We start from the raw sequence: 18,028 nt of genomic DNA, 5'->3' as shown, positions 1-18,028 counted from the left end.
GGTTGGAAAGCCTACCTGCGCTCCCTTCCTGGACCTGTCTGTACTCCCCTGGACCTGCTTGTACTCCCCTCCTGGACCTGCCTGTGCCCCCCTCCTGGACCTGCCTGTGCTCCCCTCCTGGACCTGCCTGTGCCCCCCTCCTGGACCTGCTTGTACTCCCCTCCTGGACTTGCCTGTGCTCCCCTCCTGGACCTGCCTGTGCCCCCCTCCTGGACCTGCCTGTACTCCCCTCCTGGACCTGCCTGTGCCCCCCTCCTGGACCTGCCTGTGCTCCCCTCCTGGACCTGCCTGTGCTCCCCTCCTGGACTTGCCTGTGCCCCCCTCCTGGACCTGCCTGTACGCCCCTCCTGGACCTGCCGGTACTCCCCTCCTGGACCTGCCTGTACCCCCCTCCTGGACCTGCCTGTACCCCCCTCCTGGACCTGCCTGTACTCCCCTCCTGGACCTGCCTGTACTCCCCTCCTGGACCTGCCTGTACCCCCCTCCTGGACCTGCCTGTACTCCCCTCCTGGACCTGCCTGTACTCCCCTCCTGGACCTGCCTGTACTCCCCTCCTGGACCTGCCTGTACTCCCCTCTTGGACCTGCCTGTGCCCCCCTCACTTCTTGTACATCACTCCTGAGTTTAAATGTTTTTATTTAATTTTCTTCCTTTTGTAATTCAGACCACCTCTGACACCCAGCTCTGCTACGTGGAGACCACAAACCTTAGCATGGCACCCGCCCTCACCCAGCATCAGCAATGGCCGCCAACTGAACCCATCTAACCCTCCCACCCCTCACTAGATGTACAGCCCAATCTCCATTTCCGCCCATGAGCATTGTTGGGGGAGATCAAGTTGTGTCCTATTTCCAGGCTCAGGCACTAAACATTTGTATGGTTAATTTCCCCTGTGCGCCATTGCTGGTATTTATTTATTGGATTCTGCTAGCTGTGCTACAACTCCTGAAGAATGATCATTTCAAGGGCGCAGACGAGATCCTGCAGCAGTCAGGTTATTGCTCAGAGTGATGAGGCTCATGTCAGGTCTTAGCTTTTAACCTACAGCAACATCATCAATTCAGTGCTGAACGAGGCCATAAGAGCCTTAAAAGTTTCATTGAGGCCACGCTTGATGTGTTCAAGGCTGAGCTGGCTCAGGAGGAGAGTGCAGGCTGGCCACGAGGAGTGACCAGAAGAGTGGCCAGGAGGAGTGGCACTTCTTCAACAGGTGAGAATATATATATGTTTTATTTATTTATTATTTTATATTTTGTCCATATATATACAAACAACTAAATACAACATAAATAACTTATTAATATGTGAGGCTCAGTAAAATATATATAAATGCACAGCTGATGTCCTCTGGTATTGCTCCTGGACCAATTGGGGAATCAACCACCCCAGTGGTGGGATGGGATCATTACTCACTTGTGTTACATATTGTGGTTGTGAGGCTGAGTCCTGCCACTTAGGAGAGCACTGATTTAGTACAGAAAGCGATCTGATACTGAACTGTCAGAGGCCTCCATCCTGACCACCATCTTGCTTGTGGGGCACTCTCAGAATGATGCTACACACTACACTGCATCACCGAGTGATGGGAGGTGGGTCTGCACACAGGGACCTCTTGATTTCAATCTTGTGACTGGGAGCATGAGGCAAGTGGAGGCCAGGCACTTCCCTAGAGGAAGAACAAGCTATCAGACTAATAGTTCCTTTTGGACAGAGCTCTTTTAACCATATGTAAGAAAGAAAGAAAGAAAGACTTGCATTTATACAGCGCCTTTCATGACCTCAGGACGTCCCAAAGTGTTTTATAGCCAATGAAATACTTTTGAAGTATAGTCACTGTTGTGAAGTAGGTTATGTGGCAGCTAATTTGCACACAGCAAGCTCCCACAAACAGCAATATGATGATGACCAGATCATTTGCTTTTTAGTGATGTTGATTGAGAGATAAATATCGGCCAGGACACCAGGGAGCACTCCCCTGCTGTTCTTCAAAACAGTCCCATGGGATCTTTTATGTCCAATTGAGAGGACAGGCGGGACCTCTGTTTAATGTCTCATCTGCAAGACGGTACCTCCGACAGTGCAGCACTCCCTCAGCACTGCACTGGAGCGTCACCCTAGATTTTCTGCTCTGAAGTGAACACACGACCTTCTGACTCCGAGGTGAGAATGATACCACCGAGCCATGGCTGACACCCAAGGTGTGACCACCCTGCACCCTTGCGTCCTTTTGCTGAACAGCAAGAGTAATAGAGGAAGAAGCACTGGCTCCCAGCTCAATCAACCAGCAGCTGTGACACTGCTGTGTATCAGTTGCCAGCTCCCCGTGCTCTGGCCAGGAGGAGATGCCATATTTCAACAAGTAGGCACACCATGCATGAGATGTGCCCACTGCACACAGCACACGATAATATGACCCAGGTGCTGGACGTTTCTGCACCATCATGCACTAGGCTTATTAAAGCCTCAGTTCTGATACAAGTGAAGGGGAGTGGGGGGTGGGGGGGTCTCTGTCATGCAAGTGAAAAGCCTGAGTAATGCTCCATAGTCTCGGGGTCCATAACAAATGGGTTCTGCAAGGAAGGTCCGTTCCCTTCATTAGGGTCCTTGCTCTTAATGCTACACTGGTGGTTTTTGGTGCGTTTGTTTCCAGGTCAGTGGCCTGCAAGTTCCTTGAGGCACGATCCGGGCAGTTGTGCCACTCAACTCCGCTGCTGACCTCGTCGAAGTTTATGGGGTTGGGGATTAGTCGGGAGTAGCAGAGCTTTAGTGATTTTGGAACATCTATGATACCCCACAACCCCCACCCCACCCCCCCACCCCCACCTCGCCAAAGAGGCCAGAAACGCTGGCCGAATCTTGCCGGAACAGGAGTGGGTGACGACTCCCACCTTTCCTCTCCAGAAAGGTAACACTGCTGCTCCCGATGTCAGGGGCTACTTGGAAAGAAAATGTGTGGTCCTGATTTTTAGGGGTCCAATCCCCGATCCCAATTTGAACCCCCAGGTGGTCCGCACTTCCACCAGCTGTTGGAAAAGTACATCTGGTGACAGCAGGCATATCTCCGCCGATTCTACGCTGGGTCCCAGTTGAGGATTAGGGCACAGCAGCTCCCAAAATGGTGAATGCAGACAAGACTTGCTGTTGTAGATTAGAGCCCAAGCTCTTGAGAGTCCCAGTCAAAGCATTCCTGATGGAAGCACAGCCTGCACCTAAGGCCTCTTCCAAGAAGGACTCCACTTCGGGGGCCCTGAAGTGGACATCTTATTCTGATGGTCTGCAGCTCAATCAGGTGGTCCTGAATTGATGCAGGTTGTGGCCTCCTCTGTAGACACCTGCAAAATGTACCTGTTGCTTAGTATGTTCTCAAATGACTCCATAAAGTGCTGATATAGGGTCACCAAAGTGCTTTTGTAGGCAAGCCCTGGTTTCTGCAGCTGGAAGAGCTCTCAAGTTGGCCTTTCGACCATCAGGTTGCATCTCTTACAATTCCAACTTACTTGTGCTCTGTGTTTCACCAAGTGCTCCCTCCTACCACTCACTAACTGATCCACCTGCAGTGGATCTAACTATGATGGTGCTTGCCAATGCAGAAGTGAATGATGTAGGATGTTATGAGGTGCTCTGTCGAGGCTGTATATTGGGCAATGCCACGTCCACTTCTTGGACATCTAGAGGAGCAAAAAAAGAGAAAATTTTAGAATATTGGCAGTAACACTGCTTCACATGACAAGACATCAGGGTGTATTGGGCAGGCATTGTGTGAAGGAGTGAATGAGTGAGAGATTAAGGAGATAAATAATAAAAATCAAAAGGTAATGGCCATGAGTTTGGGGGAAGGCCTCCAAATTACCCAACTCCCTCTATGCCTAGAATCTCTTCTACCCTCTCCATACAAGAAGTCAAGACTGGCAACTTTGGTGAATCACCCACCTCCTGTCCACATGTGCTGCCTCTTGTTATTTGCAGCCTTCTCCTACATTTAATGTTCAGGTTCCTTCTGCTGGCAGTGTATGTGGCATTTGTTATTGCCACATCTAATGGGCCACATTGCTTTGGCAGCATTGGACAGTGCCCTGGAATGGCACGAGCACGCCAATGCATTTGAAACGATGAACCGTTGGCAAAGTGCAGTACACTCTCGCTCCGTGATGATGCACCAAGTTTAAAGTGAAGTGCAGAGGTAATGTAAGCCACCTGTCAGCACACTTAGCTTGACAACCTTACACAGCCCAGAGAATGTCATCCCGGTCTGTTACCAGGACCATGCCACATGTGAGACAGCATTAACTTGCTCTCTTACCTCCATCCATGTTGCTCTGGCTTTGCTGTTTATTAAAGGGTGGCCTTCAGCTCCAAAAACAGTGATCCTTCTCTGCAGAACCTTCTTCAGCAGGACCTCCAAAGTAGCATTACTAAATGGTGACATTCCTCCCTTGTTGTCCCCCAGCCATTTTACACTTCAGTTACATCCCAACTTCAAGGGTGACCTACAGCCCTTTAAGAATTGCTGGTGCTCGATAATCTGCCCCTACTCTATGACACTCCAGCATATCATGTGCTGAGCACCAGCCAAACAGGTCATGGAAGGATGCCCAAGGAAAAATGTAACAGAGGGACTCGTGTGAAGGGGAAAGTAGGCAGCAAATGGTCCCCAGGCTATATTGTGGTTAATCATCATACCTGTATCAAATTCATGTTTAAGAATCCTTGAAAAACCTATCTTTTGAAAGCTGCATTACATGTTCTTTCACAAGTATAAATGGCATTGATCAGATAAACAGGGTACCATTTGACGCACAATTACAACATGCATTTTCAGAATGAGAAACTAAAATATTAATTGAATTAATGTGGAGTATGTTGAGATACTCCTCAAACCAGAGCACGGAATGAAAATCAGCGAGTAATAGATGTTTATTCAAATTTTCAGGGACTGGCTCTTTCCTCCCAAATTTGCTTTTTTGTTTGTTAGAAGAAACATGTATAAAGTCTCAGAATGAAGGTAATACTCCTGATCAATGCTTATCACTTGGCACTTGGTGGAAATCCAGTTGTCCAGGTTTAAAAAGTCAGGTGATTTTAAGGGGTGCAAATGTGCAGCAGAGATTGTACATTCTATAAATTACATGGGTGCTTGGAAGCTGTAAGAATCAGGTGATCATGAACACTGTAAGAATGATTAATGTGTGTTTCAGACCCAATCTCCAGCTCCCGTTAAGGTTCAATATACAATCTTTGGGACATGAGCACACACTGAGATGGGGATGATTAGCTGAAAAATGCTAGTGCTCAAACTGCCTACATACGATGTGGGAAATATACCAGAATCTATCTTGTACGTCTAGAGTTTAGTGAATGATGCCGAGTTCAGCTCATCGGGTTGCCCTGCATTCAGCAACCTGAATAATATTAAGGAAATATGTTCGCTGCCATTCTCCTGAATAAAATGCAGCATTGGTTGAAAACTATTTATCAGAAATAAACAGCAACTCAAAATTGAATCTCTGATGCTACTTTATTTCCCTAACTCTACACATGCATGCATACCAAGGTTATTGGAGACCATCACAAATAGCTCAATAATTTGGCTTCAGAATTACAACAGCATAGCATTAGTTGGGCTCAACTGAATATAACATAAGATAGAGCCCAGTTGTATAATTTCTTGCAGTCGTATAACCAAGAAACCAATAGCAATCCTTTGCTCTCTGTTTAAGTCAATGGGGGTAATTTTCACCTTTCATGTTTGGGTGGGAAACTGGCTGAGTGGATCACTTACCCGCTACAAAACTCACCTTATTATCATTTCCGCCCAAGCAGTAAAGGTGAAACTTACTCTCGTAATATCAGTAAACAGGCTTACGACTTCCTCGTTTCTGATATGCTCACTGCTCGGTCAACGTTAAATCCTTTCCTATGTCTGGCTTTGTCTCTTCTTTCAATTGCTGACTGTGGCAGATAGGCTATGCCTCTTCCGAGTTTTCCACAATCGTCACTAACTCTTGATTCATTAACTTCTCCTTCCTTTCTTCTAGTTTACCCCATCCATGTACTCATACATTTACTCTATATATCTTTTCCCGTGAGAAATTATATTATGGAATTGTCTGGTCATACTTAAAGATCTCTCTCTCTCTCTGAGCTGAACTGAGTGTGGTCTGACTTAGTCGTTAGTCTGAATAGGCCAAGTAAAAATCTGTCTTATCCTTATGCTCTTCCTCCAGTTACCTTTTCTCTACCTAAATCTCAACTAACGCAATGGGATAAAGTCATATTTTTTTAAGTCTAACCAAAGTCTACCTGAGGAGATGTTGTTTATCTCACATCCCTATTTGAGAATGTTTTGGCTTTGCTTTTTGTCAGGTCTTTGAAACATTTGTTGATGAGGTTTGAGGTATTGATACGTCTAGATATCCAACCATGGTCAAATAATTACACATTGGAAAACTTGTCAACTTTTGCAAGAAGTACATTCTTACATGGGTTGACTAGTTGTTGACCTAGCATAAAGGTCACTGTTTGTTTTCATGGACTCCCAAGAGTCATTAGAAGAGTTCTAAACATGGGTAAAGTAAGATCTTCTGGCTCCTTTCAATGTCCAGTTTTCAAATCACATGAAACCTCTGCGTTTTAAGAGTTGCTTAGTTTCAATACAAAATGGAGCTATAACCCTATCCTATTTTGTTGACTTTGCTCCTACTTTTCACATAGTCCCCCTTTGACAATGGGGGAGGTTCAATACATTTCTCTATTGCAAGAACTTTTGTATTCATTTAAACTGGTCAAATAGCCTTCAGTAGCAATCATAATGAACATATCAGCAAAGAAGATAATTAATGTAGACAAACATAGCAAACTATTGGTTACATTAGTCACTTCTCAGAACAGAGCATGAATCATACAAGTATATAATTGTAACACATTAATTAGAATGCCAAAGTTACTGTATGGACAAATGTCAATCAAATTTAGTAGAACTAATATAATCCCATTAAAGCAATGGGCTGTGTAACTCAATTTAAGTGACTGAGATTCTTCCTCTTGTAAAAGTTTCACCCTCACTGCTTCTAATCTTGCTGATCCCAAAGCTAGAATTGGTTTTCAGTGGATAATTAAACCTACAAATATGTAAGTGCCTCATCTGTAACAAGGATAGTACAATTAGCTTTGATTATTCAGCCTTTTAATTCACTGTCATGACTTCATAATATTTTCACAGCATCTTATTCTCATCTTTTTCTTCAGTTTCATCTTCTAGTTGCAATTGATAACCTTGAATTCTCTCATTCTTAGTTGTCATGGACAAGACAAGCCTTTTTCTTTGGTTTCCTTCCTGGTCAGGGTAATATTCATTCTGGGTCTAAGAGGAACATACTACGTTCCTTCTCATCAATCTCTTTGAGATGTAATTGTTCTTCCATTTACCTGAGACCCTGGTTTCTTCTGGCAGGTGTACTCTTTAAGACATGTTTCCTTGATATCAGTACCATATTCAACTGCTTTAAATGGGCCAATTCTTCTAGATAGTGAATAATCCAGTACGTGCAAGAATCTCATCCACAGTACAAATGTTTTTCTCCCGTCTCCTCACCTTTAGGTCTGAAATTTGCAGCCTTTGTTCATTTCCATGCGGAAAGGGATTTCTCATCTGGGCTCACACGATGCCATGATATCAGTTCAAAAGGTGCCAGACTCTCATTAGCGAAGAATTCCTTTCTCTTGCATGAGGTCTCGTAATTTGCATGTACACTCACAGCTCCAAATGTAAATTTGATCCAAGCATATCCAAGTCTTTCTTGGCCTTCATCACCATTTCCAGAGAACTTGGCATTAGTAAAAGAGAGCTTTATTGGCCTTCTTTATATAATAACGTAACTCATCAATTAAACAATGTCTTGCTCGTCAAGATCATTTCTGATCCTGAATCTTCCAAAGTTGCACAGTTAATAATTTCCTGAAGTTTTACTTCCACAGGGACTCTTCTTGTAAGACCCTTCATTATACGGTCTTCCAGATAAAACTGGAGAATACCCATGGGTTTTCATTCTCCTCCAATCTTCCTGTCAGAGCCTGTTCATTTAGGACACTTCTTTATGGGTCTTGTCAGTATTTTCATTGGTTAAGCTAATAATTAGAGCTGGAGGCCTACCCTCACTTGAAACAAAAACCTTCAATTATTCTAAAGGCATCTGGATCAATTCAATAAATATAATATAAATTGGCCATCTCTTAATCATCCTCTATTGGTAAAACTTCTCTTATTCCTAATTCTTGGGACTCTCTTAGCCCATCTGAGTTGGGCCATTTGGGTGCAGTCATACATGGGTATTTGAATTTGAAGTGACTGAACAGGATGCCATTGCTACTTGTGACCTCCCTCCCATTCATATTTGCTGGCACAGAAGTACACTGGATTTGTTGCATTGCTTCATAATTTTTCTTAATTTCTCTACTTCTTCTGGTATCTTGGCGTTATCATTGTCTGATTGACCCTGTAGTTCATTCAGATAGAGTCTCCTTCCTTGCTGGGGACTTGTATTTCAGAACCATTGACCTAAATGATTGCTCTTGCAATGCTCTAACTGCTTTAGACTTTCAGAGGTGTGTTCTTTAAATGATGAAGGCTTTCCACTTCTTTGGGATAGCTCATTTGTGTCTGATCACCAGCTGTAAAAGATTGAATTTTATTCCTTCAGAGCATGCTAGACAGATTCTAGCCCTTCTCCCTTCCACCACCACCACATCCTAAAGTGCCCTTTGCTTGAGTAAACATAAATCGTGGTTTCGATATTTGTCTGATTGTTTTCACTCCTTCCTGCTCCAGGTTAACTCATCTTGGATTTGTGCATATTCCGCCATTGATATTTTGTCGTTAACAACTTCAGTGAACTGAGCCTGCGACTCTTTTTAGTTACTTCTTTGCAGTCACACTCTTGCTGTGGTCAGTATGTCCTTTAATTGTTAAGTTTGCCATGCAGCCTCGGTTCTGGCATCCTCCTTACATATGTGATCTCCTGAGCAAGGTGACGCTGGAGGCTCGTAATTCTCCAGCTGTGATCTGGTCCAACTCCTCTGCATTCTATCTCTTTCTGCTGGAGCTGCTCATATGCGTCCTAACCAACACCTAAAAAAACAGATGATCTGGTCATCTATTTCACTGCTGTTGGTGGGAGCTTGCTGTGCGCAAATTGGCTGCTGCGTTTCCTACATTACAACAGTGACTGCACTTCAAAAGTACTTCATTGGTTGTAAAGTGCTTTGGGACGTCCTGAGGTCGTGAAAGATGCTATATAAAATGCAAATCTTTCTTTTCCTTTCTTTCCTCACATTCGATCAATCTATAAGCTGATTCAGCTGTGTTTTGGAATCATTGCTGCTTTAAGTCCTTAAATCCTTTTTCTTTCCTGTTCGTCACTACACGAAAACATTCTACTTGGAAAATACAGCAGTGAAGCAATGGCAGACACTCCTGCTTGTTTTTCTTTATCTCTTTTGACAGTTTGTCCAGAGCTTCTTGTTGTGCCTTTCAATACAGCTATTTATCACACTCCTTCAGACCACTCCTTAATGAGTAGCTATTTTCAAATGCAGTATCAACAAATTACAGCACCTTTCAGAGGGCCAAGGAATAGAATCTACACCTAAAGGAGCAAGTCATCTATAGTGTAATACCAAATTAAATTGTATTCACTATAACTGTGAAATACGTTTAAATTTCAGGTCAAAATAAATTTGGTCAAATTAGTGAACTGCTCCTTTAAATTTGCGGAGTGAAGCAGTCTGCTTTTAGCATAGAGACAGCAGTTCAACTCTATCTGGTGCAGTCAAACATTGCAGACTTTGGGGTTGAATAACTGTTGGGGTTCTCCCGATCGTCTGCCATTTCTCCGGGGTTTCCAGGGATTTTACCCCGATCTTATGGTGGACAATCAGGAGAACCCCTCATGCAAATTCAACCCCTTTAACTTTAAGCCGCCTTGTGTTAAAATATCTACTTTTAACATTCAGCAGCTACACATAAAACTTCTGGCATTCTAATCATCTGGTTAAACAATACAACAGCAGCATTAATTATCAGATATCCAAAGTGACCTTAATACAACTTGCCTTTCAGAAGACATCATACCCGTAACAAGTTACTGCTCATCAAAGAACATTCCAGAAACATCATCAATTCATATAAAATTGTACAACTAAACAAAGAAAATTTACAAGATCGTCCTTGATTCTCAGTAAGAGTTAAAATGAATTAGCAATTAGCTGCACTTGGCTGTCTTACAATGTACAATATAAAGGCATCACTAATTTTTTTTCTCTGTTAAGTTCAAGTCCCACATGTTGTTCTCATTAATGGAGATCCAAGCCCATTAAGATTGGATATACTGGCCCAGATTTTGGAGGAAAAACAACAGCGTCTGAATGATGCACGCCGTTATTAATGCGCAAATCGGCCAGCGACTTGTGGCAAGGAAGAGATACCCTGTGAATTGTGAATCGCCACAAGTTGCTGGCCGATTTGCGCCGCTCCACCATTAGCTTCGTGAAAGCAGCATCTCGCGCTTAACCTCCCCGTGATTTTCATGAAGTTGCTGCATTTGCACGTTATTTGCCCACTGAACTCGCCACAGAAAGTCAAGTCTTGTTATTAACAGCGTAAGTACCCTTTTAATGTTAATGATTGCCAATCAACCTCTCTGACCCAGAAAGTGGAGTCTCATTCTTCAGGTTGTGAATTGTTTTAGGAGATTTTAAAAATGACAAATTTTAAATTTAATTTTTTTTCTTACTTTTCCTTTCTGTCTCTTTTTTCTCACTCTCTTAATCCAATCTTTCTTTCCCTCCCTTTTTTACACTTTCTGTACCTGATTTTTCACCCACTCAAATTCACCTTCCTTCTCAGTCCTTCCTCTGGTTATTTCTCAATCCTTTAACCTTATTGATTAAGGAGATACAATGTTTGTCCTGTTGTTCACCAAGGTCCCAGATATCCTGTTGTCCTCGCTGCACCGTTATCAGCTCGCACTTCCACCAACTTCGTGGGCAAAAAAATTTAAAACCTAAACGTGCAGAAAAATGTCTAAGTAATGGGGCATGCCACAGGATGCCCTGCTCCAGCAAAATCTGGGCCATAATTCTTGGTACCCAGCCACAAACTAAGTTGGGGATGATTAGCTGGAAAATCCTGATGTTCCAGTGCCCACAATCAACGTTGAAAGTATATCAGAATTTCTGGTCCAAGGATTAAGGTCCGATGCCAAATTTGGTTCGTCAGCATGTCCTGTGTTCACCAACTTAAATAATCTTAAGGAAATATGCTGCCAATTACCTAAATCAAATGCAGCATTGATTGAAAACCATTTAACTCTTGGCTTAGCAGAGATCAAGAAATAAATACTGACACAAAATTGTATCTCTGACATTACTTTATTTCCATTACTGGACACATGCAGAACAAGGTTAGCGGAGTGATTTTCACAAATAGCTCATTAACTTGGCTTCAGGATTACAACAGCACAGCATTAGTTGGATTCAACGGAATATAACATAACATTGAGCCCAGTTTCAGAATTACACTCTTGAAGATTATACTGTGTAGTCATAGCCAACCAACTGATAGCAAATTAAGTCTATATATTAGTAAAAAGGCTTATGACCATTGTTTCGGAAGTGGTTATAATGTTGGGTCAAAGTTTCATCCTTTCCAATGTCTGGCTTTGTCTCACCTGGCAGCCGTTGATGATGGCATCTAAGTTCTGCCTCTATCAAGCCATTCATGATTGCCAGTGTTCCTGCTTCATCCAGCATCTTCTTTCTGTTGCTCCATCCCATGCTTGAACTTATATAATCTATTTTACAAAGTCGATTGCTTCAATTATGCAAAACCTGTGCTGGGAATAGCTGGCTGCCTGGCCCAAGTTAGCTCACTGAAGTGACGGTGCCTAATTTTGTTAGGTCAACTAATTTGAACAATTAGCATAAGCTCCGAGCACAACTTTGGCCGTGTGCCAGCAGCCAGCTTAATGGGGATGCACGGAAGCTAGACAGCAGCTCAAGCTTAAAGGATTACGCACTTAAACGTATGTGGCTCCACATGGGGGCCAAATATTGTTTCAGCCTTTATAAAGCTTCAAAATGGGTTTTAACTATTTGTCAGCCTTTGCCAAGGCTGGGGGAGGATAAGGAGAGAGAAGAATGCAATGCAGAGACAAGGTTTATAGGCAAGTGGTAGAATAGTACAGCACCCAACCTCCTGTATGATGTCTGGCAAAGCGAACATGTTGCTGGATGAGTTGGGTAAGAATGAGTTTGCTGTGTTTGGCATATCGGAGTATCCTCAGTGCACCATGCCAGGCAGGACATGCTGGCAAGGCTCAACCATCTGTACAGTGCAAGAATGCCATCCAGTGCACCATGGGCATCCTGTAGCTGTCAAGCTGATGCCTCCTTTCCACAGGGAAAATGGTGCATGCATTGTCCCTTTCACTTGATCACTTGCTTGGTGCGTCTGTGGACAGCTGATTGACTGATTTGGCATGTCGCTAGACATTAAGCTTTTACCCAAAAGTTTAATGCTTGTCTAAAGGAAGAGGTGTCTCTGTGGTATAAGTTGTCCGCAGGTCGGCCTCCAAGAGATGGCATAGCCACGTGTTAGTCATTTATGAAGTAGAAGCAGTGAAGACAGGTCTCCACTGAGATGTGAAGAAAGAACAGACTGGGCCAATAAATGCAGGTTCTGGGGTAAAGATGGGTGTGTACATAAAGTATGAGGGGCAGAGGCACCTGCCTTTCTTGTCCCCTCAGAAACCACTCATCTTCCCCCAAATCTAGAAATGCCATTGGAATCTCCAAAGGAATTCCCATCCCACTTTGGTTTCTACAAGTGAAATAGCTGTAAGCAAGATGGTTGTAAGGTATGGATTTGGAAATAAAAGTCTTGTAATGCAAAAAGTCAGCCCCAAACAGCAAGAAATATTAATGCAGGAACAAAAATGCAGATAAATCAACAAACTAAATTTAAAAGAATCTGACTTGCCAACCAAGAGTGAAAAGTGACACTCACCTTTAAGAAGCCTACTCCCACAGGCCTGGCCATTCCCATTCAGCTACACCAGTTTCAAATGAATGAACAATGCTGGTGGCGAGGAAATGATGAGAAAGTCACAAGATCCAACAAGGGACTCATTTACATCAAGCTTGGAACTTTAATGAGTCTTACGCTGGCCATCAGCAGAGCTTCAGAAATGCTGGCTTATTTCTTCAATGCAAAATGCAGTCTTTTGCAAATGAAGTGAGCTAGCCTGTCCACCTGACTCGCAGCTCCTAGCTACTGGCTAGTCTAAAATTGATCCTCGTATTTCTTACTGCTCGAAAATATAAATTATAAATTTGACTGGTCAATACTGCAAGATTTACAGGGAATGTTTCAACCCGAGCCTATCTTATTGGCTTTGCTTCTATTTTTCCAAAAATCCCGTCTTCAGTAATGGGGAGAGATTTGATATATTTCTCCATTACAAGAATATCCAAACTTTTCTGTTCATTTAAAATGGAGTCTTCAGTTGCATTTATAAAGAGCACCTGGTTTTAACTATCCTTTAGGCTTCACTCCCATTTCTCGTTTCAGTGCACTAGGTTGCAAAGAGTTAATTACTAGATTATAAATTTAGAAGACTAACCAGTGCTTTATTGGAAACTTCCATTACTTATTCAGTTGTATGTACAAAAAACAAAACTGCCCCATGTCTAAATGTACTCCTGAATCCAGTTTTACTGACAGCATTGTGCTACCTATCGTACACAAATACCAAATTGTAAAGAGCCAGTTTCCTAGCTGGAGACAAACTCAAAATTAACTCTTGATAATTAATATATAAATATTACATGTAATTTTTCTGTTCCAATTGATAATTAATATATAAATATAATATATAATATATACAGTTCCAATCACCTCCAACCACCTCACGAGTTATCTTTTAACTTTAGAGTGATGCACAAATATAAGCAGAATTTCATCTGGAATAGATTTTAGATTTTTCTTGTGGCATCAGCAATGTCTGCGGGTGTTTCTGCTGATTATCTGCCATACCAAAGATTCGCGAACCTCCGGAGAAACAGCGCCAGCGGCCGTTTTAGGCCTTTTTTCCGGCAATCTTCCACCGAAGTTATGGCATACGATTGGGGAAAACTTTTAACTTTATCAGACTCTTTTGAAATACTGCAAAAGGTCATCCCGTGACTTGCATGAATCAACTGACGAGCTGTAGGTTTTTATTCCCCCCCCCCCGAGTGATGTTACCTGTAAAAGACTGTCTCGGACTTTGAGCCTCCCATCCAGATCTGCCACACTGCCTGGGCTAATCGCCTTCACTAGCGCAGCAGTCCCGTTGTCACCACCCACCAGTGCAAAGCCCAAACCGCCAGTTGTTGGTTTTTCCAATTCAATGTGGATTATAGAACTCTGCCGGAGATAAAAAGGGTAGCTGTGGTTTCAGTCAACACCTCCAGAACAGTAGGGGAGGGGTGAGTCTTCAGTAAGATATAGTTAGGTCCTGTTACTGGATTGACAAGATAATTACATGTAAAGAACAGCCATTCAAAATTTAGACACCATTCGCCAACGGCCTCCTACTTACATCACAGAGAAACTTTGCACTGATGAATGCATGTGAAGTTGCACATAAAATAAGAAATACTGTAAAATAGTAATTCTTACAGGTATCAGGAACTCCTTCAGTATCACGCTTATAAACATAAATTTAAAAAGCAAGATACCTCCGATTCTGCAGATAGAGTGGAGTTGGTTTGAGATTGCATGTATTCCTCAGGCTGCTTTCCTAAAAAAAAATAATAACGTGAAAAAACACCTTCCCGATGGAATAACATTATTTACGCTCATAAAGGAGTCGATTCCTTGGTCTGTAGGGAGGAAAAATCTTAGGGTCAATCCTTGCTTTCTCGTTAGAAGGGGCAAATATGTAGACTGAATAGCAAAAACAGTTTTTAGTGATTTAAAATGGGTACAACCAGCAATTTATAATTACTTTAATATGATTTATCTACATACTCTTTCTTAGAACATCTGTTTACCATATATAATTTCCCCTTGAGAGAATCTTTGATAGCTCTGTATTCTTATGCTAATATTCTGGAATAAATCCACTTTATAAACCACAGTCATTTATTTTTTTTAAATCATATGCATAAAAATACTTTATTTAATCTCTGCTGAGATTTTGAATAACTTACAACCTTGCAGTAATTTAGATCTTCTCCAGTTCTTTGTTTCCCTTTCGCTGTTTCCCTATTTGATATAACAAACACTTTAAGTCCCCGTTTCTCTTCTGCCTCCTGCCTCACTGTTACTCAGCAACCTCTCATGCCACATGCCAGCCCAGGAGGGATCAGTCAGGCACTGGATCAGATGCAGAAATGTGCTCTAATGCCACAGCTGGAGACAAACAGCTTGGTAATAATTAATCCTCCTAATAAATGCGACCCGGAACTCAGCAAGTTCTACTATCAGCAGGCAGCTGGTTACTGAAGCAGAGAGAAAATAGATAAAACAGGATTAAGACAATAGGAAGGCTCCCTTACCATCTAGAGTCCGCAGCTTCTCCTGTACAAGCTGGCTTTGTCCTTCTTTTGATGTCAGCTTCCGTGCAGTGAAGCCTTAAGTTCACAAAGAAAAACATGTATAATTCACAACTTGCACAAAACCCAAAGAAAGCAGGTCACCATATAACAGAGATAGGTGATAGAGACCTTTCCCTGGGCACTTATTATACAGATTGCCCCCAATTTCTCATTTGTAGTGGATAGGACAATGAATTGGGCATTTGGAATCTCCTAGCCAGTTGGGCCTTTAGTTTCGTGGCTGCTTGCTTGTAATTAAGCAATGCAGGATCAGGAATCCGGAATTACCAGACAGGTTAGCAGGTAGGGTAAAGAATCTTTACCCTCTGTGAGATTCATCACACCAACTTCTTAATCACAGTTACTCTCTTACCTCGTCTAAGAATATCAACGCTCTTTTATTGGATGACATAATTGGGAGTACTGGTAGTACTTAGGAACATGCACTTAATAGGGATGAACAATATTTTTGTGTTCATTGTGTCTACGTGTATCACCCTATTAAGTCCATACAGCATAACAACAACATCTATTCTGAAAGCTTCCTTGAAACTGCATCTCATCCAAGGGCTATCTAGTGTTCTCCTTAAATGAAAAAAGATTAGATGCATAAAATAAACGCTTAAGAAGAATGAAACAGGTGAGTCAGCTTGGCTCAGTTGGTAGCATTTTTGCCTCTGGGTCAGAAGGTTGTAGGTTTGAGTCCTACATTAGGGTGGGCGTTGATCATCTGAGCTGGTACTTCAGTACAGCACAGATGGATGTTGCATGACCGGAGGTGGTGTCCTTCAGGTAAGATGTTAAATTGAGGTCCTGTTTGCTGATTAAGGTGGACATTCAGTATCACTTGGCACTGTTTAAAGAAGAACAGGAATTTCTCCAGTGCCCTGACCAACATTCCTCCTTCAATCAATGCCACTAAAAAAAACATATCCATTGGTCGTTCACCTCCATTGCTGTGGGATTACAGAATAACTGGTGTGTTTGCTGCAGAACAACAGTCGATGGATTTCAAAAATTAATGCATTGCGTGAAGTGCTTTGAGATGTTTTGACACCAGATAGCACTATATAACTAGAAGAAATAGAAAAGAAAATCACACAGCACGGGGCAATCACACATACAGAATATTTGCACTTGCCTTTTAGTGTTAAACGTTTTTTAGCTTTCTTTTTGATTCTAGTCCCTGTAAATTAAGAGAATAAAAGATAAAAAGATAGCAGAGTAGTGAAGAAAAGGACAGAAACAAAATAAGGTCACAGTTGTAGAGAGTAAAACAGATAGTTGACAGAGCCTGTCCTGATTCCAGAGGGACCTAATAAATCCTAAAACTGTGCTACTTTTTGAGATTACAACTCGAGTGTTAGCACGAGTCTGAATTCAGAGCTGGAGGTTTGCAACAAATAAAGACATATTGGGGATTAAATTCAGAAGGGCCCACTTTTGGGTGCCCCCCCGGTGCAGCATTATTCACCGCCCACAAATGGTGAGGGCTGAGTAGCCCCAGATATTGGGCCTCGGACCTCATCATCATGAAGGTGGCGCTGCAGGTGGAGGTAGGTCCTCCAAGTTCCTCTGAGTGTAGATCGGTCGGGGGGGGGGGGGGTCAAGTCGGGCACGGAGGCTGAACTTGGGATCAGAGGACAGGTCAGTCGAGATCAGGGGAGGGATCGGGGGGCTGGATCTCGGGACCGGGTTGAAGGGATCAAGGGTCGAGGGGGAGCCCTGATCTTGGGACCGGTAGTGGTGGTATCGGGATGCTGATTTTAGTGAGTACTTACCTTTTTTTCATTTATGCACCTGAAAAATGGGCACTACGTGGCCCAATTTAACCCCCATTGACTTTTATCTCCTGATTTTCCCTCCTTTCTGTCTACTTAATTATAATGTGGAGATGCCGGTGATGGACTGGGGTGGACAAATGTAAGGAATCTTACAACACCAGGTTATAGTCCAACAAATTTATTTTAAAATCACAAGCTTTCGGAGATTATCTCCTTCGTCAGATGACTGAATGAAGGAGATGATTGAATGAACCTTTTCATTCAATCATCTGACGAAGGAGATAATCTCCGAAAGCTTGTGATTTTAAAATAAATTTGTTGGACTATAACCTGGTGTTGTAAGATTCCTTACTTAATTATAAGGGTGGGCTGATCTCGACCAAGACCTCTTCATGAGCAGCATCAATGCTGCTCCATAATTGCCCATCAGGAGATGGTCACGTAGCCGTAGAGCTATGTCCCTCACCCTATCTCTCTGGTAATGGTGGAGTGACTCGCTTTAGTGCTACATAATGCTCACCTGCCCAGATAAACTACTAGAGGTTGCTCCTTACTCAGGAGGTTGTCTCAACTGACTACCCTTGGATTCAAACCCATAACCATATGGT

General features: G+C 42.7%; 1 protein-coding gene across 5 annotated transcripts in view; it reads right to left on the bottom strand.

Annotated features, from left to right (window-relative positions):
- The window catches only part of ptpn20 (protein tyrosine phosphatase non-receptor type 20), a 283,839-nt gene that overhangs the window by 43,590 nt on the left and 222,221 nt on the right, over window positions 1–18,028 (bottom strand). For 4 of the 5 annotated variants that reach the window (XM_067972632.1, XM_067972633.1, XM_067972635.1 and 1 more), the window contains 3 exons: window positions 15,598–15,672; window positions 14,776–14,837; window positions 14,300–14,461 (listed from right to left, as the gene is read on the bottom strand). In XM_067972632.1, the coding sequence (XP_067828733.1) occupies window positions 14,300–14,461; window positions 14,776–14,837; window positions 15,598–15,672 (299 nt within the window). The remainder of the gene's footprint in view (window positions 1–14,299; window positions 14,462–14,775; window positions 14,838–15,597; window positions 15,673–18,028) is intronic. The other variant, XM_067972634.1, reaches the window with a different exon arrangement.

The sequence above is a fragment of the Heptranchias perlo genome, chromosome 36 (genome assembly GCF_035084215.1).
Source record: "Heptranchias perlo isolate sHepPer1 chromosome 36, sHepPer1.hap1, whole genome shotgun sequence".
Classification (NCBI taxonomy): domain Eukaryota; kingdom Metazoa; phylum Chordata; class Chondrichthyes; order Hexanchiformes; family Hexanchidae; genus Heptranchias; species Heptranchias perlo.
This window is presented reverse-complemented; position numbering and strand designations above follow the sequence as displayed.